Source organism: Ictidomys tridecemlineatus, chromosome 4 (genome assembly GCF_052094955.1).
Source record: "Ictidomys tridecemlineatus isolate mIctTri1 chromosome 4, mIctTri1.hap1, whole genome shotgun sequence".
Classification (NCBI taxonomy): Eukaryota; Metazoa; Chordata; class Mammalia; order Rodentia; family Sciuridae; genus Ictidomys; species Ictidomys tridecemlineatus.
In genome coordinates, this window is record NC_135480.1 from 206,776,818 (window position 1) to 206,804,317 (window position 27,500).

The 27,500-nt window shown below is 39.3% G+C and overlaps 1 protein-coding gene across 7 annotated transcripts in view; it reads right to left on the bottom strand.

The window, feature by feature from the left end:
* Tsc1 (TSC complex subunit 1) overlaps positions 1-27,145 on the bottom strand; it is a 55,747-nt gene extending 28,602 nt beyond the window's left edge. The window contains exons 1-5 of one of the 7 annotated variants that reach the window (XM_021723676.3): positions 27,008-27,094; positions 18,427-18,489; positions 4,329-4,515; positions 2,729-2,832; positions 1,446-1,598 (exon numbers count right to left, since the gene is read on the bottom strand). In XM_021723676.3, coding sequence (XP_021579351.1) covers positions 1,446-1,598; positions 2,729-2,832; positions 4,329-4,434 — 363 coding nt within the window. In that variant the 5' untranslated portion in view covers positions 4,435-4,515; positions 18,427-18,489; positions 27,008-27,094. Of the gene's footprint in view, positions 1-1,445; positions 1,599-2,728; positions 2,833-4,328; positions 4,516-18,426; positions 18,490-26,764; positions 26,788-26,979 lie in introns of those variants that run through there. The other 6 variants (XM_013356703.4, XM_021723675.3, XM_040286537.2 and 3 more) reach the window with 6 other exon arrangements.
* Between the last annotated feature and the right edge of the window lie 355 nt (positions 27,146-27,500).

The window sequence follows — 27,500 nt, forward strand, 5'->3', positions numbered from 1 at the left end:
ATAAGACATTAATCAAGAGAATGCCATGAGGGCTAAGACATCTATTATTCCTATTAGAAAAGGAATCTACAATGCTAGAAATAAAGTTTTAAATATATTTAATTTTTATATTAAGCACCAAGGCTTCTGTTGCAGCAGATATCCAGTAGAAAGAATATATGGTAGATGAGAAACACATAATGAGAATATAATGAGAAAACATAATGAGTTCCAGCAAAAAGAACTAACCCTAATTCATTTACATAACATTCTAACTGAAGACCTAGATAAAAAATCTTGATTAATACTCAAGGCTTGCCTTTCTGGAAAAGATAAATGTTTTGCAATCTGAACTAAATGTTGTGCCTCAAAACTGGATTAATTTCTCATCAATCCATTTGCTCAAAGAATACAAAGCTATTAAAACTGATTGAGAGCTGGGGATGTAGCTCAATTAATTGGCAGAGTGTTTGCCTAGCATGTACAAAGCCCTGGGTTCAATACCCAGCAGTACCATAAATAAATAAATAAATACATAAACAACTGCCCTTGCTTTTTCTTAACCCAAATAGAAGACCCTGTCAATGTGACTCTTTGGGTTCCATCTCTAGGGATAATAAAATAGACACAAAAATCAACATTCATGGTGCTATATCCAAAGAACACAAAGGTACTGCATCCGGGAACAATACTACTGGGCACACCATGTCTCTGTGAGGCACCGTCAGACAATGTTAACCACAAATTCTTATTTTACAGTTAAGAAACAAGTCTAAGAACTAAACAGATTAAGACGATAGCAAGAATTTCATCAAGCCAAAGTCAAAACTAAAATCATAAAATCTAAATAGGTTTTTGGCTCTTAATGAAGAAAAATGTTCTTCATTTAGTGCAAAAAAAAATGCCACTCTGTAGGACTTATATTAACAAAATCTTAATTGTGGCTGCTATCAAAACATGTCTCTCGGGCTGGGGATGTGGCTCAAGTGGTAGCACGCTCGTCTGGCATGTGAGCCGCCTGGGTTCAAACCTCAGCACCACATAGAAACAAAGATGTTGTGTCCACCAAGAATATAAATAAATAAATATTTTTTTAAAAAAAACAATATGTCTCTCTAAAGTTAAAAGGAACTTTAAGCCATTTTCTATCAGCAAAAGGGGATTTGCAGCCTATTTTTAACTGAGGGAGGCTAGATAATGCTGAGATCAAGAAGTATGCAGTAACATAATGCTAGCACCATCTGAATGAAACTTTACTTCACTACTTAGACAAAAGGTATTCAATGTTCATAGTGATGTAGTTGAGAATTACCAAATGAAAACCCTGCTAAAAGAAAAAAAAACAAGAAATCCTACAAGTTTTTAAATCCTGAAATTAACATCAAGCTTGCTTGTGTGAGGTCAGTCACCATTTCAGAGACAGTATCTATAATGTCATCTCATTTAAATCCTTACCAACACCCTACCTTGAGACATTTCAGTAAAGAAGGCAAAAGAGGTGCTTGAGAAAGTTTATGCTTCCAAGACGGCTGTAGTCGCACAACATGCCCCAGCAACGACAGGATGGATAAACGGGTGGCAGCTTTGCCTACGTACTCATTAATTTTGTCCAAGAGGTGCTGAAAAGAACAAAGGACATCCTCACATAAACAAATGAAGTTAACCCAAACACAGGCAGTAACGATGGACTCCACTCCCTCAAGTCTTTCCTCTGGTGTAAACTGGTAAAGAGATCAAATCCAAGATTTTCAAAACCATGTGAGGAGGAAAAAAAAACAAAACACGAGAAAGAAAGAAAGAAAAAAGTTGTGTTTGGCCTGTGAGAGAACAGTCAGTTTGCACACTCCTCAGTGACCCTTCAGTGAGAAAGGATCCCCACAATACAGAGCTGTAAGGGGTCGGTGGTTCCTCTGCAGTCTCTTGCTCCACTCTTGTAAGAACCACTGACCCAGGCTGCAGCCATGAAGGATTTGGCAGGATGCAACTGCTGCAACATCCCGCACACATACTTTGGCCCTAAACATAAGTCAGACATTAGGGAAAGTTACTACACAGCTCAGGGTAAAGAAAAAAATATATATTATAAAAGGCACACATTGGCAAGGTCCTCAAATTCCAGTCATTCTCACTCACGAACTCAAGACTTACCAAAGTCTGCAATTACAATGCTTTGTTAGCTATTTAACACAAACAAAAATAAAAGCAAAAGGCAAACACAATGAAGCCCTCCAAGAGCCTGGTGCTAGAAAGCAGGATTCATTAATCAGCCATATCAATTACCTGCACCTAGGGATTTTCCCATATTGATAAAAGCCTAAAAATTCTACTCAAAGCATAGGCTTAAAAATGAACCCCCTACAGGCCAAGAGATCACTATGCAGTACTGTACCAGAATTGTGATGTTTCTTTAACCCATTATGTACCCTTGCTCCTCAATTTTATAGGCATATAACCAATATACATATGTGTGTGTGTGTGTGTGTGTGTATTCCTATATAAAGGATGCTGGAACATCCAGGGTTAAATAAAAAAGATCTTTAAAAAACTCTGAAATAGATTTTATTCTGCAAACTTCTCAGGAAACAAAATTATTTTTCTTTATAGTCATAACCTGGGAATAATGTCCCTCGTGGCATACAGAAGTTGCAGGAAGCAGCTCTGGACACACTGTGGCGTGGATTTGCATAGAAGCTGTTACATGACTCTTCAAGACACATGCAATGCCCTCCTACCACATTTCGGCAGTTACCTTATCATGTGGCTCTTGCAAGGTAGTCAGGATGTGCAATGCTGGCTGAGAACTGGTTTCCAGGTAATAGTCCACCAAGGTGTTTACAAGCATGGGACCACGGTCTAAATACAGAAAGGGGTAATTTATAACACTTATTTCCTTTAACATTATAATTTATTTCAATGCTGGCTGGTATAAAATCCAGGTGTTTCTTTATATGCTACTCAGAGTTTCATGAAGTATTGTATTTGGGCCTCCCTAAATTCATTAGAGTTTAACAATAAGGTAATTCCAAACTTATATCCTAAATATCCTAAAAGCATTATGAAATGCTATCATTTACTTTTTATTATTTTTTAATCACAAAAGTCTGTGACTATTGGTAAAATTAGGACTGTATAAAATACGTAAAAAATAAATATATTAAACAAAAAGTATGCAAAGTTAAAGTGAAAGTCACCTCACCACCCACCCTACCCAACTCTTTACATGAATACCCTTAAGTTCAACTTCCCTGCTTGTATCTTCACTCACATATCCACACAGACATGTCTGTGTATCTGTTTTCTTCCCCTTAACAACATATCACAGTTACCTTTCTGTGATGGCACCCATGGACTGCCTATCTCATCTTTTGACTGAGTTCCCATTGCTTCATTGCACAATAATTAATTTAACCCTTTGTCTACCGAAGGATTCTTGGGCTCTCCAATTTTTCACCATATTTCACTCAAGGCAATAATGCAGATTCTTGGAGATGGGCCAAATGGTATGTTTTCAATTTGACTGATATATACTACAAAAAGGCTAACAAGCCAGGCACCATGGCACATGCCTGTAATCCCAGAGGTTTGGGAGGCTGAAGCAGGAGGATCTCGAGTTCAAAGCCAGCCTCAGCAAAAAGGAGGCACTAAGCAACTCAGTGAGACCTGTCTCTAAATAAAATACAGTAGGGCTGAGGATGTGGCTCAGTGGTAGAATTCAATCTCCAGTACCCACCCCAACAAAAAAGGCTGAACAATTTATATTCCTATTATAACAGTGCCCATTTCTCATATCAATGTTAAACTTTTGTCAACCTGGTAAGCAAAAAAGGGTTCTGTTTATATTTTTTAACTGTCTGATTAAAGAGAGATTGAACACTTATTAAAAACTACACATGAGGGGCTGGGGTTGTGGCTCAGCGGAAGAGCATTTGCCTAGCACATGTGGGGCCCTGGGTTCAATTCTCAGCACCACATAAAATAAAATAAAGGTATTATGTCCAACTACAATTAACACAAAATATTAAAAAGAAAAATAAAATTATACACATAGATTTTGCTTTTAAATTCTCAGGGTAGAAAAAGTTAGAGGGAGGAAAGATGAAATAAAAATGGCAAAAAATGTGAAGCTGTGTTCATGGAATTCACCATACTGTCCGCACTTCTTTGTGTGTATATCTATCTGAGTGTTTCTGTAACTAAAAGTTTAAAGCACTTACCGCATGAACTAACCAACATATACCCTCTTCTGGTGGTTCTAAGAACACCCTTAAAAGGCTGAAAACTTCTATTTGTCAGCCAGACTCATCTTTTCTTGTGAGCAGACAAATTAAAAATTATGTTCCCTGGCTTACCAGAATTGAGGTTCTCTTTAAAGACAGCTGTCACATCATCACGTACGCCCAGGGTAGGGGAATCCAGCATGGAAAGCAGCTCCCCAACGTTTGCTGGCTGGGCCATTCTCTCACTTGACTGTGTTGTGCTGGCTCCAGGATGTGCATTAAAGGCTTGGACGGCTCTTCATTTAGGGCTGCTACCAGACTGCATGAAAAAAGAAGATGGATGGTGTGACAAATGTCCCCATTTTCCTCACAACAAACCACCTGCAAGGCAAATCAGCACATGGGTTCAATGTAGTGAAAAGTTTGGCCAGAACTCTGAATCACTCTGCCTTTGACAGATGTATGAAGCAAGGAGAGCTCTATGGAATGCATCAGAGAGGAGCCTAAGACAAGATACCATTCACAACTGGTCACTGCAGCAAATGAACACTAGGCTTTATGCCTACCTCTGATTCTACCTTGGCTTCTGGCTGAGGCTATGTTTGTACTTCAAACGGATCTGAAAACTAGACAAAAAGTTTCCACAAAAAGAACAATAAGCATACTACTCTCTAGATGACCCTCCCAACAATGTCTAAAAGTTAGAATAGCTGGTTAGGCCACACTTTGGTTACCCAACACCCGCTGTGAGCAGGGGCATTTCTGTTTCACCACACACTCTTCATCACAGACATCTCTTCCATACCCAAAGGCTCACAGACAGACCATCAGAACAAATCATGAAAACTCAGCTCTTCACAAAAGGGGAGCAACTGCCTTATCTTTATGTACAAAAAGCAGCTCATTCCCCAAGTGTTCCTATACACATTTATGGCTGATTTCCGCTGCCAAGTTAGGTCTCCAAAACTTATTTTTGGAAAGGAATGAGACATTTATAAGACAGGATCTATGTGCCTTTTACAACCATCCCTGTGTATCTCTTTACGCTACTACAGGGTGACTGGCACTTCTGTCAGCAAGGTACAGGAAAGGAAACAGACATCAAGCCCTTTGCTCAGGGTCACAGAGCAAGGAAGAGGCAAAATCAGGCAAGACCTAATATTTGAACCCAGATCTGACTCCAAAGTCCCAATAAGCCCTAAATTGACATCAGATTAACTTAGGATCTTGATCATCACTGCAACTATGAGGTAAGCAGGAATTGCCTTTATTTTATAAATGGGAATGTTGCTATCCAAAAAAGGCTAGATAATTTTACCAAAGTCAGATAGTAACATCTAACTTCAATAGTCCAACTCCCAAATCAATGATTAGCGATGCCCTTTGCAGCCATATAAAAACATTTTCTTATCTGCTTTCCTTTCAGTTAGGTAATACACAGTTCCAAAGCTGTAGAATGCATCAAATCAACCAGGGATGCATATTAGAAATGTAATGTTCTGGGACCATTCCAAAATGGAACTGGGGGCTCAATCATCTATACTTTGCTAAGGACCCCAGGTGATGCTTAAGGAGGTGATATTCAGGCCTGTTTGAAACACTATGCTAAAGAAAGACCCAGCTAAACAGTTAAGCTTCATCTGCAAAGATGCCGAATTAGCAGGGCCCCAAGAAACTGTCAGGTATTAACTCACTGTGCTCACACTTAATTAGAATCCAGTGACACCGATTTGGCTATTGGTGAGTCAAAAGATTCATTGGAAAAATCAACTGAAATGCATAAATGCATTTCTGAAAGCAAATCATAAATACAGGAAGTTGCTGGCTCATACCCAAAAGTATAAATCTTACAGTTAAATCACAAAGGAAATCAACTTCAAAGTGCTCAGAAATATGGGACCACAACTGGCAAGAATCTACTGTGAAAGTACAAAACTGAAAATAGAAAAGAATGTCATCTTATTGTGAAATGGATTACATCTACAAATGAGGACAAGGCCAACCTATCAAGCCTCACCGCTCACTAAGGACTAAGCGAGTGAGGGTGCAGAGGTGGGGCACAGCACCTGCTGCGCTCTCAGTCACCAGCACTGCATGTCATCATGAAAATCACCAGTCAAAAGCTTTGGGTCGCCACTTTCAAGATAGCCTTTTAAGAGCACATTTCTCTAGCCATATTTATTTCTGCTTTGGGTAAATCACAAATGATTCCCAATTAGTGATAAAGAATACAGTTCATAAATCTGAAAGTTATCCCCCTGGTTTGGTTTTATTCCAATAAAATTTCTACTTAACTACTCTAAGTCTAGTGAGATTTTTGTGTTTGCCTTCTGAGTGTTCAAAAGACAACAATGTCAGATCTGGTCTTCCCAATGCAGGCTGCTCCTGAGCACAGAGTGACAGGAGCTCAATTTTAAACAAAGATAGCAACCATCCAGCCAAAGTGCTGAGAGGGACCTAGCTGGTTTTTCAGTTTTTAACTGTAATTTAGGTGAAAAGTCGGTTTTTGGCAGTTTTCTCTTTGCAAATGGTTTACAGAATGCTAAAATAAGGTTTCACTCTAAAACACATTAGGATATTTTTGGCAACAAGATTTTTCTCCTTGGTTCTCAACTTTTTACCCATATTTTTTAATCCCCAGGAAAAAGACAAATCTTAGGCTTCTTGTGAGACCCTTTGTATATGTAACCTCAGTTCAAGCATTTCTGATATTCTAAAAATCCCCCAAGAGTTAAATTATAAGCTTTGGAATCAGTCCCAAAATTGGAACATTTCTTTTTAAACTTACTCAAATACTTCTCAGGGCATACTAACCTCCAGGTGTGAAGCATGGAAGGCAGACTTAGCCAGTGCAATGAAGAACTACATGCTCCAGTGGAACAACGCATAGGTTCAGTGGGGACACAAAGGAGGGAAGGGAGCAGCTCAGCTGGACACGGTGTTGCATACTTGCTAAACACACCTTATAGCCTGTGGAGAGCTGGCACCACAGACACACAGAAGCACCCACTACAAACAGCTAGACAAAGTTGGGTTACAGGGGTGCAACTTTGTGGTTTATATATTGTCCTTGGTTCCTTGCATTCTCTTTCTCTGCTTCCTGGCTACCATGAGCTGAGTGAGTAGCTTTCCTCTGACACACCCTTCCTCCCTGTTGTCTCACTCAGGCCCAGAACAATGGAGTTGGGCGACCATGGACTAAGACACCTGAAACTGTGAGCCTAAAATAAGCTTTTCCTTCTTCAAGTTGTTCTTTTCAGATAATTTGGTCATAGCAATGAAAAGCTACTACTTAGTAGCTTACTACTCGTAAGTGTCTAATCCTGACCTTTTCAAACACATTAAAACTGGTCCTTGCTCCGGGCCTTTGCACTTGGTGTTCTATATCTGGAATGCTCTCCTCTCATATCCTTGTATAGCTAACTCAGGTCTCTGCTTAAAATTTTAGCATTTCAGAATCACCTCTGCTGACAGCCTGATCTTAAACAGCAGGGGGTCTATTAGTTACAATGTTGGAATAAAATATACTTTCTAATCATGAGGAATCTTTTAAAAATTGTTATATTACACATACTAATTGTACCAAATGATGGTGTTTCACTGTGGCATTTCCATACACGCACAAGGAGCTTTGATCATGCTCCTCCTTTTCCTCCCTTTTCCACCCACTCTATCCCCAGCAAGACCAATATTCCCTCTTTTGTTTCCACACATGAGAGAAAACATGCAATATTTATCTTCTTGGGTCTGGCTTATTTTACTTATCATGATGTCTTCCAGCTCCATCTATTTCCATGCAAATGGCAGAATTTCATTCTTTACAGCTGAATACCCCATTGTATATATACACATGCCATTTTTTAAATGCATTCATCTGCTGATGGGCATCTGGGATGATTCCATATCTTGGCTACTATAATGATGCCACAATAAACACCGGTACACAGGTGTCTCTTTCGTATGCTGAGTTCACTCCTTCAGATATGTACCCAGGAGAGTTACAGCTGAGTCATACAGTAGTTCTATGTTTACTTTTGAGGAACCTCCATACTGTTTTCCATAGTGGCTATACTGATTTACATTCCCACAACCAGTGTGGGAGTTCCTTTTCCTCCACAACCTCACAAGCATTCACTAATGTTTTTCAATAACAGCCATTCTAAGATACAATCTCAATGTAGTTTTGATTTGCATTTCTCTGACGGCTAAAGATATTGAGCATTTTTTCATATAATTATTGGCCATGTGTAAATTCTCAAGTTTCTATCCAGATCATCTGCCCACATACTAATAGATTGTTTTGTTTTGGCTAAGTTTTTTGTATATTCTGGATGCTAATCCTGTCAGATGAATTACTGGCATTCTGTGGGTTGTCCCCTTCCTCTGTTGATGATTTGTGGTGCAGCTTTTTAATTTGAGGTAATCCCATTCATCAATTCTTATTTTTGCTTCCTGGACTACTGGAATCCCAACCCTGTCTATACCAGGATCCTGCAGTGTTGCTGCTTTCCTCTAGAAGTTTTAAAGATTCAGATCTTACATTACATTAAGCTCTTTAACCCACTCTGCGCTGACTTTTGCACAGGGTGAAAGTGAGGTGGCTTCAGTCTTCCACACTTGCATGCTGTTTCCCAGCACCCTTTGTTACAGAGGCTCTCCTTTCTCTAATGTATATTTTTGGCATCTCTTCATCTCAAGAATCAACTGTCTAAAGATGAATGGATTTCTTGGTCTATTGTTCTGTTCACTGTCCTATAAGTCTGTATTTATGCTAATATCATGCTGTTTTATCACTACAGCTCTGAAGTTAGTTTTGAAATCAGGTATAGTGCTACCTCCAGCATTGTTCCTTTTACTCAGGATGACCTTAGCTATTTAAGGTCATTCAGTTTCCATAGAAATTTTAGGACTGTTTTCCCCCTAGTTTTGTGAAGAAAGTCGCTGATATTTTGACAGGAATTGCACTGAATCTGCAGATCACATTGGGTAGTTTTAACATATATTAATTCTCCTAATCCATGAATATAAGCCATCTTTGTACCTTTGAATGTCTTCTTTAATTTCTTCAGTGCTTTGTAATTTCGTTGTAGAGGTTTTTCACATCTTTAGATTTATTTCTAGGTATCATGCATGTGCACGCAAGCGCGTCTGTGTGTGTATATGTGGTGTAATGTTAACGTGACTGCTTTCCTAACTTCTTAGCAAGTTTGTAACTGGTATATAGAAGTTACTAATTTTTTAATGTTGAGTTTATGTCCTGCTACTTTACTGAAATTGTTTATCAGTTCTAAAAGTCTTTTGGTGGAGTCTTTTGGGTTTTCTGTTATATATTCATATCTTCTGCAAACAGGGATAATTTGTCTTTCTCCTTTCCTATTCATATGGTTTTTATTTCCTTCTCATCTGATTTTTCTGGCTAGAATTTCTAGTTCTATATTGAATAAGAATAGTGAGAAATAGATACTCTTATCTTAAACCTGATACTTAGAGGAAATGTTTTCAGTTTTCCCCTATCCAATATATTGGCTACTGGTTTATCACATAGAACCCTTATTATGGTGTGATACAATCCTTCTATATTTATTCAGAGCTTTTATCACAAAGAGATGTTGATCTTCATCAAAGGCTTTTGATGCATTTATTGACATGATTGGGGAGGGATGTTGTTATTGCTCTGTTTTGTTTTTGTTTTGTGGTGGTGGGGATTGAACCCTGGGCTTTACGCATGTAAGGCAAGAACTCTACTGCTAAGCCACATTCTCAGACCTGATTATGTGGTTTTATTCTTGATTATGTGCTGTATTACATTTATTGACATGCATATATTGAACCATTGTAACAAAACCAACTTGACCACAGCATATGCTCTTTTAAATGTGTTATTGAATTTGATTTACAAGTAATTCATTGAGGACTTTGAAATCTTTGTTCACCAGGGATACTGCTCTATAATTTTCTTTCTTTGTTGTGTCCTTGAGAGATTTTGATAGAAAGATAACACTGGCTTTGAAGAATGAAATTAAGGTTCCTTCTCTATTTTATGGAAGAATTTGAGGAACATGGGTATAAAATTCTTTCTTAAAAGTCTGGCATAATTCAGCAGTGAATTCCTCCAGTCCTAGGCTTTGCTTTGTTGGAAGACTTTTTACTACTGTTTATTATTGATCTATTTATTTATTATTGATGTATTTAGTTTTTTTAATGTTCTCCTGATTCAATTTCAGTAGGTTATATGTGTCTAGAAATGTGTTCATGTCTTCTAGATTTTTCAATTTATTGGCATATAGTTTTTCTTTTTTCCCCTTATATTTTTAAAAATTTTGTTTTAATTAGTTATATATGACAATAGAATACATTTATGCACTTTGATATATCATACATAGATGGGATATAATTTCTCATTTTTCTAAGTGTACATGTTGCAGAATCATATTGGTCATCTAGTCACATATATACATACAGTAATAATGTCTGTTTTATACTATTATCTTTCCCGTCCCCACATCCCATCCCCTTCCTTCCCATCACTTCCCTCTACCTAATCTAAGGTAATGCTATTCTTCCCTAGTGTCCACCGCCTTACTGTGAATTAGCATCTACATATTAGAGAAAACATTTGGCCTTTGGTTTTGTGGGATTGGCTTTTTTCACTTAGCATGATATTCTCCAACTCCAACCATTTACTGGCAAATGCTTTAAAATCACTCTTTTTAAAGCTAAGTAATATTCCATTGAGTATATATACCACATTTTCCCCCCACATTTTTTATTGGTGCATTAGTTACATATAATGATGGGATTTGTTGTTACATATTTCTAAATGCACATAATAGGCATAGTGTTTTTCAAAATATTCCTTAATGATGCTTTGAATTTCAGTGCTATCTCTTATGATGACACCTTTTTTCATCTCTAATTTATTTGTATCTTTATTCTTCTGGGTTATATAAGTTTGTCAATTTTGTTTATCTCTTCAAAGAACCAATTCTTACATTCATTGATCCTTTGATTATTCTTTTAGTCTCTACTTCATTCATTTCTGCTCTGATCTTTATTTCTTCTACTGATTTGGGGTTTGATTTGTCTTGATTTTCTTTTTTTTTTTAAATCTTTTTTAAACATTAAAAAAACTTTTGTCAGTGGATCTTTATTTTATTTATTCATATGCAGTACTGAGAATCAAACCCAGGGCCTCACAGATGCTAGGTAAGCACTCTACCACTGATATACAATCCCAGCCCTTCCCACATTTTTTATTGGTACATTTAGTTGTATGTACTGATAAAATTTGTTGTTACATATTCATACTGCACACAATATATAACAGTATAATTTAGCCAATATCACCCCACAGCTGTTCTTGGTTTTCTAAGACCTTGATATGCATTTTTAATGAAGTTTTAAAAAAGGTAAACACTGATATAAAATTTCCTTAGTATTGCTTTTGCTGAATCCCACAGATTTTGGTACCCTGTGTTTCATTTGCATTTAATTCAAAGAACTTTTAAATTCTCCTTACTTCATCAATGACCCTCTGTTCATTCAAACATATCAATCTCCATGTTTATATATTTCTTCAGTGTCTCTTAGTGATGATTTCTAGTTTCATTCCATTGTAATTATGTCAGACGCAAGGAATTATTTCAATTTTGTGAATTTAGTAAGACCTGATTTGTAGCCTAATACATAGTCTTATTTTGGAAATTTCCATGTGCCAATGTGAAAAATGAATGTTATACACCCATTGGATGAACACTCTGTAGATATCTGTTAAGTCCTTTTGATCTACAATGTCACTTAATGATGTCTCTAGTTTGATGTTCTTTGCATAATCTATCAGTGACAACAGAATACCAAAGTCACCCACTAGTATTATTTGGGGGCCTAACTTACCTTTTATGTTTAGTAATATTTGTTTTATGAAATTGGATGCTGAGGGGCTGGGGCTGTGGCTCAGTGGCTGAGCATTCCCCTCAGATGCATGAGGCACTGGGTTCAATCCTCAGCACCACATACAAAAATAAATAAATAAAACAAAGATTTAAAAAAAAAAAGAAAGAAATTGGATGCTGACATTCAGTACATATATAGTTGTTATATCTTCCTGATGCATTCTTTGGTAAATATATAGTGACATTGTCTCTTCTAACTGATTCTGTCAGATATATGCATAGCTACTCCTGCTTGCTTTCTGATTCCATTTACTTTAGATTATCTTTTTTCATCCTTTCACTTTCAGTTTATGTAAGTCTTCACAGTTTCTTATACACACCAGATTATTAGATCTAATTTTTTAATCCAATCTGTCTGTGTCTTTTTAATTGAAGAATTAAAGTCATTTCACAAGCCAGGTTCAGTGGTGCAGCCTGTAATCCCAGGGATTGGGACACTGAAGCATGAGGATGACAAGTTCCAGGCCAGCCTCAGCAATTTAGTAAGACCCTTTCTCAAAATAAAAAGGCTGGGGGTGTAACTCAGTGGTAGAGTGCTCCTAGGTTCAATCCAAAGAACAGAAAGAAAAAGAGAAAAAGAGAGAGGCATAGGGAGGGAGGGAGGGAGGCAGGGAAGAAGAGTGAATTAGTTTACACACCGTTATTGTTGAAAGATATGACTTCTGCTGAGAAATCTATTGTAGAAAGTTTTTGTTTTGTCTTTTCTTTTTTCTGGTCAAATCTACTTGGAGTTCTACATGCCTCCTGAACCTGGGTGTCCATGTCTTTCCCAATATTTGGGAACTTTCTGCTATTATTTTATTGAATACATTTTCTATGCCCTCAGTACATAGCTTTCTCCTTCTGGCATATTAATTATATGAACATTTAATTTTTAATGGTGTCCCAGAGATCTTGTATATTCCCTTTGTTCTTTTTTTTTTCTTTATTGCTATCTGAACATAATATTTTGGTAGAGTCATCTTCAAGTTCCAATATTCTGTTTCATTCGGTCTGTTGAGACTTTCAACTGAGTCTTTTTTTTTTTTAATCTGATTGAGCTTTTAATTGCACCATTTCTGTTTGATTCTTTTTCAAAATCTCCATCTCTACTGAATTGTTCATTCATATCCTGTGCACTGTCCTCCTTAATTAATCTGTTCTCTTAGATTTAAAAATCATTCTTTGAATTTTATCCATGTCAGTATCTTTGGACTCTGTTACTCTGGAGTTATAAACTTTAGTAGTAATGTTATTACCTTGTTTTTCCATATTTCTTGTGGTTCTATGTTGAGATCTGTACATCTGTTGGGATGTAGACCTTTTCTATTTTTATACAGTGGTCTTGCCATATGTACTGCCTTTCTTCTGTCAGTGTGACCTAGAGTATAGGTTTGTTGTATAACACTAAATAATTTCCCTGTAGTTTCTTTGGTTGATCTGTGGGTTTGGCACAGAGTGTACCATATCAGGGTTGGGGAGACCCACTGTACCTGGAAGACAAGACTGGGGACACTCTGGTACTTCAGGAAGATGTGGTGTGAGCAGCACAGTATGTGGGATGTACTCTGTGTTTACGTCTATTATGGAGTGTTAGCCTGTATCAGGAAATGGGGGTTTACACATAGCTATTACTTGAAAGAAATTATGATGCTGGTTCCTCAAGTTGTGTTGAAGGGCCTGAAGCTTTTGTCTTGTGATTGGAGACTAGTGCAGATCTAGGTACTTCACAGGAAGGGGCAGGAGTAGGAATCACAATTCCCCATCTGTGGGACTCACCTTCAGATTTATCAGCCCTTGTTATGGTTTAGATATGAGGTGTCCACCAAAAGCTCATGTGTGAGACAATGCAAGAAAGTTTAGAGGTGAAAGGATTGAGTTAAGATAGCTTGGACCTAATCAGTGCATTAAAATACTTGAATGGGTTAACTAGGAGGTAACTATAGGTAGGTAGGTAGAGTGTGGCTGGAAGAGTGGGTCCTGGAAGCATGCTTTTGGGGTATATATTTTGTCCCTGGTGAAGGGAATGGTCTCTCTGCTTCTTGACTGTCATGTCCTGAGTTCCTTCCCTTCTCCATACCCTTCTGCTATAACGTTCTGCCTCACCTCAAGACCAGAGCAATGAAGTTAGCCTGTGACCTCTGAAACTGTGAGCGCCAAATAAACTTTTCCTTCTCTACATTTGTTCTTGTCAGGTCTTTTGGTGGCAGTGGCAAAAACAGCCCTACTCAATCTGATCAGGTATGGCTGCCATTGATGTAGAGGACCTGTATAGATATACTGTCATTAACCACTGTTTTTCCTCTCTGCTACTACATGGGGTTATCTGCCCAGGAACCAGACCTCAGTCGCCTACAAGTGCCAGCTCATGGATGGATCAACAGCCAGGAGTTTTTGTCCCCCCACCCCTCTTTTCTTTAAATACAGTGTCTTCCAGGGTTTCGACAGGACCAGAGATGGGCAGAGCTAGGCTTAATTCCTGAGCTGGCTTGCACCAAATTTACACTCTACAACTGGTTGTCATATTTGATCATACAGAAGAACACTTATGATCTCAACAAACATGGAAAGTAGGGATTTAGCAAAGTTCAATTTCAATATCTTTATTCATCCAAAATCTGATATTTGGCTTTGGCTTCTAACTGTGGAAGGTCTTAAGGCTGAACAGTTAGCTGCCTCAGTGGCAATTCTAGCATCCTTCACCTTGTGTGTGTGATAAATAATTTTTATGTTCATGTCACTACCATTATACCTATCTACAAAACATCAGTAATGGGGATTAGGAAGAATTTAGAATGTTCATCAGAAAGTTTAATGGTAGATCAACACCTGAGTATTTATGAAATATAAAGTGAAATATCCAAGTCCTATCATATGAGTCTCATAAGTTGAAATTCTATCAGTTTAAATATAAAAGATATTTCTTATGAAAGTAAAGATCTCAATTAACAATATATGTGAGTTTTATGTTAAAAAATGAAGAACTTTCAGATCACTAAATGTAAAGAATATTAAAAGAGTGATTTAGCTAGATAACTTTGCAAATAACAGTATATGCTGTTTCAGTCAAATGTTTACAACAATTTAAATAACTCAGTTACAAAACAGATACTATCTTTTTTTTTTTTTTTTTTTTTTTGGAACCAGAGACTGAACCCAGGGTCATTTAATCACTGAACTACATTGCCAGCCCTTTTTATTTTTTATTTTGAGTCACAGTCTTGCTAAGTTGCTGAGGTTGGCTTTGAACCTGAGATCCTCCTGCCTCAGCCTCCCGGTAGGATTATAAACGTGTGCTACTGTGCCTGGCTGCTAAAGTATATCTTAAGTCTAACTTTCACATAACTGTTCTCCAATATTATTACAAACAAAATAAATAACCTTTAAGAACATTTAATTTGCAGTTTCACAACCAAAGAGTCACATTTAAGACTATGAGAATGGGGGCTGGGGATGTGGCTCAAGCGGTAGCGCGCTCGCCTGGCATGCGTGCGGCCCGGGTTCGATCCTCAGCACCACATACAAACAAAGGTGTTGTGTCCGCCGAAAACTAAAAAATAAATATTAAAATTCTTAAAAAAAAAAAAAAAAAAAAAAAGACTATGAGAATGAATTAAAATGTTGACCTTTTCATCTCAATGTTATATAAAAAAATTATAAACAAAAAAATCTATAATCACAATCAATGACATCCATAAGTCATTTTTAAGTTAAACATAGGTTCAATCCCCAGCATAACAAAAAAGCAAAACAAAGCACAACAAAAAGAATATCGAAAGTATGAAGAAAAAATTGTTGAGGAAAAAAATGAAAATACAAAACACATTTTACATTCACTAGCCAAATTTTAAAATACACTTCACAAAAATGCAAAAATGCTACAAGACAATTTCTTATCATTTTTGAGAGGGGATGAGGAAGTTCTGTGGATTGAACCCATGGCCTGGTGCACGTTGGGTAAGCACTGTTCCACTGAGCTACATTCCCAGTCTAGTTTCTTGTAGTTTTGCATCCATGGAGACAAAGCATCCACAAAGAGGTTTGTCAAAATAACCACTAAACATTGCCAGCAATTTTTAGTAGTTGAAGATGAAGAATCTTTGAGGCCTTCCAAGCTATGAATCTCAGGCAGAAGGATGCTTCTAGAAACTTCCACTAAAAACCCTCCTGAATGCTGTTTTTTCCAAAAAAACTGATGATGGGGCCAAGGATGCCAGCCAGAGAGGTACCAGACACAGTCAGCCCAGCATATAGCAGCACTCTCCAATGGCTTTTCCTAGCCTCAAATTTCAAACTTTTAAAACCTAACTACTAAAATGTAATATAACATAGTCATAAAGATGTTTTAATAAAATCTGAAATTTATTTTTATATCCAGAATTTATATTTTATGATGTTGTTACTCCACTTGGCCTGATTTTGGGTTAAAGTTCATATTAAATGAACCTTTAAAAAAAAATGGAGTATGAAAAAAGCCACAAAATTTAAAAATGAAAAGTCAAACTTAGGGCTGGGGATATGGCTCAAGCGGTAGCGCGCTTGCCTGGCATGCGTACGGCCGGGGTTTGATCCTCAGCACCACATACAAGCAAAGATGTTGTGTCCGCCGAGAACTAAAAAATAAATGTTAAAAATAAATTTTCTCTCTCTCTCTCTCCTCTCTTTAAAAAAAAAGAAAAGTCAAACTTAGAAAGCTTTCCCCACTTACAAGAGAACAATACTTCCTATCACCTACAATATGTAGTAAGTCCCTGTTTATAAACCAACAGATTGTTAAGGCACAAGTCTTAGCCTTATTTCACAATTCCCATGACACATGTGAGGTGACGGTGAACAGTAAGAGGCAGACCACTGAACCAAAAATGACTCACATTAGCAGTCTATGCATAAAGACAGTAGACCAAACACCTCCCATCTTCCCTATGCCTTTCCTATATACACACAACTCTGTTATAAGTGGCATTCTTGATGGTAAACTTGAAATTACAGTTCATTGATCAGTTAGGTGACTAAGACTAAATTCAGATCCACAAAAATTGTCAGAGCCTCAATATTTATGAAGCATACATTTCTGGGGGTAAAATGATTGAAAACACATAATTCCTAAAAACAACTAAAACATATAATTTATCCCCCCAAAACTAATTTAAGACAATTAACAGATACAGCCATATTAAGATGTGAATGCTCAGACTTGGGCTACAATTCAGTGGCAGAGCACTTGCCTAGCATGTGTGAAGCACTGGGTTTAATCCTTAGCACCACATAAAAATAAACAAAGGCATTCTGTCCATCTACAACAACAAAAAGAGGTGTAAAAGCTCAGCCAGGCATGGTAGCACGCATGTAATCCCAGCAGCTCAGGAGGCGAGGCAGAAGGATCGCAAATTCAAAGCCAGCCTCAGGAATTTAGCGAGGTCCTAAGTACCTTAGTGAGACCCTGTCTCTAAATAAAATACGAAAAAGGATTGGGAATGTGGCTCAGTGGTTAAGCGCCCCCAGATTCACTCCCCAGTACCAAAAAATAAAGGGGGCTGGGGATGTGGCTCAAGCGGTAGCGCGCTTGCCTGGCATGCACAGGGCGCTAGGTTCGATCCTCAGCACCACATACAAATAAAATAAAGATGTTGTGTCCACCGAAAACTAAAAGTAAATATTAAAAAAAAAAAAAAACCTCTAACTCTTCTCTCTCTCTTTAAAAAAAAAAAAAAAAAAGATCCAAATGCTCACTCACTTCTCCACCCAGGATGAAGTCTCACACCAAGAAGGTTAAGGACAGGGGTCCAAGTCATCACATTTGGTTTGCTGATATAAGCCAAATGGATTTCTAAGGCTTAATCAGTGTTGAGAACCTGTACTGGTTAAATGCCATGTCTTGGCAAACAGGCCTGAAATTATTTCATGGTTAGAACCAGGCTTTGCTGCTATACAAAAGCTATTTCTATCATAGGTCCAAAAAGTGACTACCAATATGACCTCAGGAAAATTGCATAACATCTTTGAGCCCAATTCCTCACCTGTAAGTTGTGGATACACCAGAAGCATGCTGTGGAGAAGAAAACAAGTAACATACAGGATACACCTAGAACAGTGCCTGGCATTGAGTAAGCAATTAATAAATCAGTAGTAATTTGACTAATTACTTCAAGCCACAGAGGGGTCAGTGCCTAGCAGGCAGCTAAAACCATAAATGTGAAATTTTTGAATGCAAAGAAGCACCTGCTGCTAATACACCCATAGACAGGGTGAGTAATTCCATTCAACCTTCCCCCAACCACTAGGCTGCATTTATACCTTACCTGTTCTGAGGAAAACTGGTACTTCAGTTTCCAGTGTTCTCAACTTGGTGTCTTTCATGGTCACTGGAGGGAAAACACACACAAATATGTGCATAACAGTCTTACAATGGAGTAATGTTCATCTGGTACAACTCCTTCCTGCTCCATCCTGACAGAGAGCCATGTGGTTTCTACTGGAATGAACACTTATAATTATTGGAAGCATGTGTCTCAGCATTTCTGAGCAGCTCACTGCTAGAAAATTCTTTATATGTGCTGTGCTGAACTGGGAATCTCTGCCTTTTGTTAACCATTGGAGCTACAGGGGACTGGGCAAGACAAGCTCTAGAATAAGTTCCAAGTTGAAATCCAAGCTCTGCCACTTTTTAGTGGTGTAACTTTTAGCTATTTATCTTAAGTCTAATGTCTGACCTTGAGTCAACCTTACCTGTAAAGTGAGAATAATAGCACCAATCTTATAAGATCATTCAAGATTAACTGAGATGACATATCTTATTGGAGGACTTTGAGGCAGTCCCACAGGAAGGACAGTAAGAGGCACAAAGCACTGGGTGGGCCTGAATCGCCTTCTCACCCCCACCCCCTACACCCTGGCTTATGCACCTTTCAATTTCTCAGCCAGGCTGCATCACATACCCACCTGAGGGCTATGCACACCTGTCCCTGTGCCCTGCCACCTCCTAAACTAACTCTTTATCCTGAAGGTATCAACTTAAAACACTTACTTCACCAGAGAAGCCTGCCTAGGTCTCGTCTTCCCCAACTCCCACCTCCAGACTAGGTCTTACGTCCCTTACTGCAGTCCAATTAATATGTGGAATTCGTTTTTGGAAAAATTTAAGTTGCACTTTGAAGAAACTATAGCTGATTCAATACTCTAGGAGCTACCACAGTGTCTGCTTGTTGACTGAATGATTAAGAGTTAGAATATTTCCTAGATAAATAAGCCTAATTCTGCCTTTAAGCAGCACTAAGTCTAATCCTTTTGATAGGCATAAAATACTTGTGAACAGCTATTTCTCAACTTTCTTCCTCTTTTTACCCTTTCTGTCAAATTATCTCATTATTCATGTTAAATGAGTATATATAAATACACTCCAGTCTGCTTTAAAAATATTAGCCCTTCAATTATGTTTAGAAATGATCTGATCCACAAGACTGTAAACTCCACTGAGGACAGAGGGCATCTGTTTGGGACACTGAGGCCTATCTTGGCATACAAGAGGCAAAAATACCAAGTTCAGATCCTTAATCTCATTAACTTTTTAATCACCATTCACAAGCTAAATATACAGAATGGAAGGGGGGCCTCATATACTATATACAGCAATTGCACTGAACTCAGAAAAGACTAGAAACAAACTCTAAGATTTAAAATTCTGATCAAAGTCAAACAGGAGGACAAAGCAACTCTATAACAATTAAAATCTTTCACTCCAGATGACAGGGTAATAATAGTTCCACGTGGAGCACATTCAGGACCTTCATGCCAATGGTCCTCAGAAATCCCTGCAAGCATGTAAGGCCACTGCTGCAGGCTGGCCAGCCCTTCAGAGGAATCAGCCTGGCCACCCTTGCTCCACCAAGTCAGAGAGCTGCAACTGGTGCTGTGTCCTCTCATCTCAGAATCTTTAAATCTGCTGTTAGCTCAGGGAGTCATGTTGACTTCCTCTTACAATTAATCCCAATTGGATCTTTAACCTGAAAAGAAATATCTCAGAAAGGGTAAAATTAGCATACACCAAGAAGAGACCTTGCCCAGACAAAATCACTGAGCAAGATAAAGTAACTACCAGTGGAAAGCAAACAAGGTTTTCTCCAGTGCTCAACACTAAGACTCAACATCTTAATCATTACAATTAAAAAAAAAAAAAAAGTAATGGGACTTAACCAACATAATTTTTCATGCTGTCACCATTATTTATATTTTAAGTGTTCATTTACTTATTCACTTATATATACACCCTGCCCTTTGGGGGTACTACTGGGTACCAGCATTCAGATCAAGGAAGTGAGATATAATGTGTGAACCTACCTGGAAGTGAGGAATATTGATGTTAACACCTGTTAGAACATAATAACATCAACTCTCATTCTTCCAAAACCAAATGAAAAAAGAAACATCCCAAAATCTAGGTTTCTCCCTTTTTGCTATCTGCTCCAAAAGTTTTGTTCTCACCTATATGAAACATTGTAACTTCACTCCTATAAGCAGTCTTTTTGAATATAAAGAGCACGTCTGAGGGGAAAGATGAGGGCTCCATGCTTTTGGGATTCTTCAATTAAACAGAAGGAACATACAGGTCCATTTGTTTTCACAGTTAATATAATTAATTTCATTCTTTAGGTGCTTGTAGATAGATAGCTTATATACCTGGGATTACATGTGTCCTTCAGAGTAAAAGCCACAGCTGTCATAAGCAGAATCTGTACCTGCCCTAGACAAGATGCATTATGAGTGCTGCAAGGGCTAAGAGCTAGGAATAACTTTATGAAATGCTAGTGGCAGGCACCTAAATGCCTTTAGTAAGTATTCTAGCTGTAATTATGAGCTGAATATTCAGATATTTGGAAAACCAGTGTTGTGATGTGTGGCCTAGAAAACTAATCCCCAGGCTTCCCGAGGACTGTGACTGACATAAAAGCGGTAACTGCATATCAAATCACCAAGAGAGTTTTGTACACATTTGTCTATAATGTACAAAGGCAACTGCAGATATGTGAAGGTAGGTATTTCTTCACTTTAACTTGTTTCCTATATTCAAGTTTTTAGCTTCAAGAATCCAAAGACAATTCACCCAGATTCACACACAAATGGACTACTGCATCATAAAAGTACAGCCTAGATAAAGCAGAAACATTACACTATTGTGTTTATGTTCAGCTCTGGTTCGTGAACTCTCAGGTGATTTCTTAGAGTAATATTCTAACAATTGAACCAAGTTGCCTTCAGCACTAATGCACTAATGGTAAAATACTTGGTTCAATTTTTTCTTCTTATGGATGCACAGATAACAAAGGGTAGAAAATACTGGAAGACAGGGCAAGAAATCTGCTGCACTTAGTATGTGAGAGTAAAACAGCTGATGGCCAAAGGTGCCAGAATGTGTAGGCAAAAACAATTTAAACTGTCTCAGCAGTTACTCTCTTCTCAAGGTCACAGGAGCTGGGGCAGGAGGGCTCCAACTTGCCAGACTCTCTATTCAAAATTTCTGTCCTTTGGCACCTTGATAGACAGTTCACTAAAGTTCATATCTTATTCCAAAGGTGATGAATCCTCTAGCAATGTACCTGCGGGTCCAGATTTTGGTAAAGTGCATCTCTTCCAATAATATTACTTACATCCTGATTTTCTATTAGCATGAATAAAATTATATACCAAATATACAGCCAGAGAGATATCATGAATGTTTCATAAAGTCACCATGTCAGAATTGAGGCTTCTACAGGTTTCAAGTTTATAGGATCAAAATAGAAATATTTTAGGGTAGAAAGACACCAGGTTTGACAGTCTAGAACAGTGGTTCTCACACCACCAGCATCAGCATCAGCTGGGAATTCATTAGAAATGCAAATTTTGGGGCCCTGTCCCAGATTTCTAAATCAGAAACTGAGGCAACGAAGGCTTTGAGGTGCTTCTGATGCCCACTATGATTAAGAATCACTGGCCTACAAAGAAGACAGAGGGAAGAAGGCAAGAAACATCATTCATTCATTCATTCACATCTGCTTTGAAGCTCAAAAGGGAAAAAAATATATATAAACCTTGGGGAACTAATAGAATTCTGCCAGGTGCAAAGAAATAGACTGAATGCTAAGCCTGAGAAGCACCTTGCAGGTTGAATATCCAAGTTCTTCACTTCTCTTTTACTGTGGCATCTAAGGTTGAATTTTCCAGTAAAGTGTAAAAAATCTTCCACTACGAAAGTTTAGTAAGATGGTTGGTGACACAAATAACACACAAGTTCACTTTGAAAAGACTTAAGCCTTCCTACCTACTGGTTTAAAGAAACCTGTTTCATACAACTCAGGTCCTTTTTTAAAAGCAATAATCCATCCAAAATCACTGGCTAGGTTTTAAGCTGAGTTCATTAAGTTTCTGACATTACATCCAAAATTCCACGTTCATATGCATTTTTTGGTGGTAATGGGACACAAAGGGTAGAGGAAGGGACATAGCTTTTCATAGATTTTTAGAAGAAATAAAACCTGCCCCCACCAAAGTTAAAAACCACTGACCTCTGAGTTAATTAGGAGATGAACAGATCAGATAGTTTATCACAGTGCAAGATTAAACACTGGGGTTCTGGAGTCCACCAATCAATTCCTATCTTAGCTCTGTCACTGAGTAAGAGACCTTAGGCAACTTACTTCATATCCCCTAAGCCTTCGATTCCTTTCTTACCCTGTCCTCTTAAGGCTGTATGAAGAGTAAACAGGATTAGACATGTAAAAAGCTTAGCACAATGTTTGGCACATAAGCACTCTATATAATCTCTCTTGTAACAACATACTACTAAACAAAATGTATTGCTGAGTACATAGCACGTAGCAGTCTATCCATTTAACACCTTGTGTTTGAAAGACCAATAAAAATCATTCTATAATTTAAAATGGATACACTTCCAAGTTTGTCACTATGTTCTGTGAAAGATGCAGATCGCACGGTCTTGATGACAGTAGACTGGGAAGGGAACCACATCTCTTCTTCCCAGCACTTCCCACAGTACCTTCTACCACATCACCAACTCCAGGCACAACCATCTTGTGCCATATGTTTACTTCTTTGATTGACTTAATCAAAGCTGCTTTATTAAGGCACTTTACTCACTAGATGTCAATCTGAACACATTCAAACTTAAAATATATTCTGTTGCCCTCTTTTCCTCTATACAAGACAAGTTAGAATTCCACAAGAGAACAGCCAACAAGAAACTAACAAAGTCCTGAGATCATATACTTTTTATTTAAATATATATTATGAATTTTTATTCTATCTCATTGAAAAAAAACATTAAATAATAAATTTTTAGTACCTGTACGTTTAAGTAGTAAATCAGAGAAAGAATAATCTCCAACTGCTATTGGAAGGCTTCTTCAAACCAATTTAAATGGAAAAAATAAGTATTTCATGCAAACTAAATTATATTAGTTATCAACTGATGACCTGAGTTTTAAAAAGCTCAGTGTTTGAGTGTGTGCATTTGTACATTAATATATACACACTTATGCAAACAACTACAAATTAGAATGCTACTGAGTATACTTTTCTTTCATGCCTACAGCTACTGAAAGGAAAAAACTAATACAAATGAAACCAATTCTTCAAAGAGAGTTTTATAATATAAAAAATTCATAGGAAATCGCCTTTTTAGAAATACTATGGTATTTAAAGAATAAATACCTATCAAGTGAGCTAAAAGTCACCAATTCATTTTTTTTTTCTTTTTCAGTACCAGAGGTACCATCTGCAGCCCTTTTTTATATTTTATTTAGAGACAGGGCCTTGCTAAGTTGCTGAGGCTGGCTTTGAACTTGTGATCCTCCTACCTCAGCCTCCCCAGCCACTGAGATTACAGGCACGTGCCACTGCACTCCATTCACCTGATTATTACAAAACCATTGACACTTTGAGTCCATGGATTTAGTTGGAATGCTTAGCTGAATCCAAAATGACTTTTAAATTCCAGAAATTTAGACTTACAGATACTCATTAGTTATAGACCAACTCTTCCTTCCAGATGGAGAAACTAAGGCTCAGAGAACTTAAATAACTTTTTAAAATTTTTTTTGTTGCTGTTGTTTTTTGTTTTGTTTGTAGTACTGAAAATTGAACTCAGGGGCTTTCTATTACTGAGCTACATCCCCAGGCCTTTTTATTTTCTAATTATGAGACAGGGTATCACTAAGTTGCTTAGGGCCTCACTGATTTGCTGAGGCTGGCCTTGAACTTATCCTCCTGCCCCAGCCTCCCAAGTGGCTGGGATAACAAGCATGTGCCACCTGCTAAGTTGAATACTTTTTGATTCTTTAGAAAAGCTTGAAATATTGATGTATTGCTGTATTTGGCTCATTGGCATCCACGAATATCCAGTTAACTCCAGGAGAAAATAATTGTAGTCCATCATGCCACTGGAACCTAGAAACCAACATACCTGTAGCCTCACAAACTTGGAAAGAAAACAGAACTTTAAGTTCAGATAAGCTTTACTTCAGAGCCCAAAACTCATCCACCATTACACACATTAGAGGCTGGCTATTTTAAGAAATGCCTCTGCAATAAATTATAAATGAAAAGAAAACAGTCAAACTGATGCTTTAAGCCCGTAGTCATCAGGTCATCAACTTCCGGTGTATGTGAGAATTAGTCTTCTTCCAAAATGTTCCCAGTGACAGGATGTCCTCAAAGACTGAACATTGTAGGTCTACCTACACAGGTCGGATACCTGTGCTTTCAGATTCACTGCATTTTGAGATTCCTTGTTCATGGCATTTTCATTATTCTGTAAACACTACACAAACAGGTATATGTTAGATTTACCTAGTGAGGCTGTTCAATTTCATCTCATGACTGGAACCAAGCATGCTCAGAAGGCCCTAAATTATACAACAGCAGCGGTGACAGATGTCTTCACTCACCCATTAAAGGAAGAGTACAACTGAGTCACAGGGTTTGAGATACCCCTGTTTAATTAAAACATGCAAGAAGGCTAGTAGCCTTCTTTCCAACCAGGAATTTAGGAACACACCAAGTGTTTATGACACCAGGAAATGCATGAAGCAAAGAAGGTTTACATCATGCAGGCATGTGATGTAAGAGTATTTTGGATAAGATATTAACTTTGGTTAAGAGGATATTTTCCATTTACATCTCCCATAAATACCGCTAAGTTTACACAAAGTGGTTAGAGGAAGATTCTGTAGCTCCCCAGGGCAATAATAAAGAATGGTTCAGTGTTTCTGAGGAGCCTCATTTGCCTGATGCACGACTGTTATAGGTATATTTCCCTACAAAACCCTAAATCAGTTTTTATATTTGCATATTCCAGGTTTGCTCAGGAATGCTCAACTTAAGAATCACAGGTGGCTGCTCAGCAAATCAAAGGCTCCCATAAGATTAGGTTTGTAATGCTTCCTGAAATTTACTGCTCCACTTTCCAGCATGTTTGAATTCAGATGACTCCAAGTTGATCCCCAAATCATAAATCAAAATATCTCAGAAGAGTATTATTCTATTTTAGTACTTTTACAGCTTTCTCTGTGTAAAATGAAGAACTATTTCCACACTTTCTATAAAAAAAAAAAAAGCAAGGATTATAGCAGGACTTCTTGCCATAAACACATCAGGTTTAAAAAATACCAAATACTTTCCAGCCTAATTTAGACTAGCAAGTTTACAGGCACAACACTATCAGAAACAAAAGCATAAGGCATATAAGCCAAGTGCACCCCCCTTCAAAAGGAAACACACACACACCTTGACCAAATGATTAATTCTAATCACTTAATGACAGACCAGCTTTAGCAGTCAAATAAAAAAGTCATGTCTTGAAATCCATCAGACCTCAGTTCTAGTCCTCGCTCAGACTAAGGAGTGTGACCTTGGACAAGTTACCCCAACCTACTCTGGCCTCAGTTTCTCCATCTGAGAGGAAGAGGTATTTATAGTAACCGCCTCTTCCTTTGAGCAAAACCAAATAGATGGTGACTGCAAAGCACTTTACAGGGCCTGGCATACAGTCAGCAACCCACAAATGTTAGCTGCTGTTAGGAGTTAGGAGGGCCGCGCCCCCTCCGAAGTCTCCCTCATCCCAAACCCAAAAGACAGAAAGCAAAACTCTTTAGCAGGCAACAAAGAAAGCGCTTTAATTCCAAGAGGTGTCTGACTGCAGGCTCCACCAGTTCCTCGAATGAATGAATGAGCGGTTCTGCGAATAGCTGTCGCCTAAGAATCACCTGTGCGCACCTCAAGGTAACTGTCCTCCACCGTCAATTAAACACCCACGAGCACACCCGGAGCTAGGCACTGCGGTCATGCAAATTTCGGCGGAGCCAGGCGCGCAGGGCAGCTTTGGATGCCCACGAGCTGCCTCCATTCATTCTTCTCCGCCCCGCCCGGGTCATCTTCCGAGGCCCAGGACCCGCCCCATCTCAGCTCAGCCCGGCCCGGCCCAGCCCGGCCCCAGCGGCTGAGGGTCCCTCCCCCGCCCTCCGCGCCCGCGGCAACCTGTCGCCCACCGAGCAGGGCCGGCCCCGACGCCGCCTCGCCTGCCCTCCGCACACCAGGCCGCGCGCAGCCCACCCAGCGGCCGCCAGCGAGCGGCCGGGCCCATCTCACCTCCTCGGGGATCCGCCAGCCCCGGCCGGGCCTCGGGGACCGGCTGCGCAGAGAGAGGGAGCGGAGGGCGCTCCGTAGCCCCGGCCCAGGCCCCCCACACCCAGCCGGCCCGCCCCTTGTCTCGACGCGCCAGAGCTTCCCGGTCGGGGGCCGAGCTACCAGGGCCGCCCCGAGGAGCTCTAGGCGAGAGGAACAGCGGACGCCCCCATACTCACCCACCTCTCCTCCCCCGCGGCTGTTTACCTCACAGTCCCTCCAGCCTACAGGGCGCCGCCATCTTGGACGCGCAGCACCTCCCCCTGGCGTGAAACGTCCACGGCCGCCGGAAGCCTCCGCCACAGAAAAGAGTCCCTAGCCGGGCCGCGCCTCGCACCCGAGTCCAGCGACGCGCGGCCGAGAACCGAAGCGCCGCCATTGGAGCGGGCCGTTGCGCTCATCTTTGAGGCTGCGGGCGGCTGCTGCGGAAAAGGACCAAGGAGCGTTTTCAGTGCAGGGGGCGGGGACGGCGGAAGGATCCCAAAGGGAGGCTGCCGAGAGATCTTGTGACTCCGAAGGAGGCGAAAGAAGGCCCGGCGCGACGGGAGGAGCCACGCGGCGCCGGGGGCGGAGCGGGCGGGGCGCTCACGTGACGCTGGCCGAGGCGTAAACAAGCCGGCCCGCGGGCGTGGCGCGCTGCTGCTGGTAGTGCGCTCGGTGCTCTGGGGTCCTCCTGCGCGCGGCTCTGGGCCACGGTCCT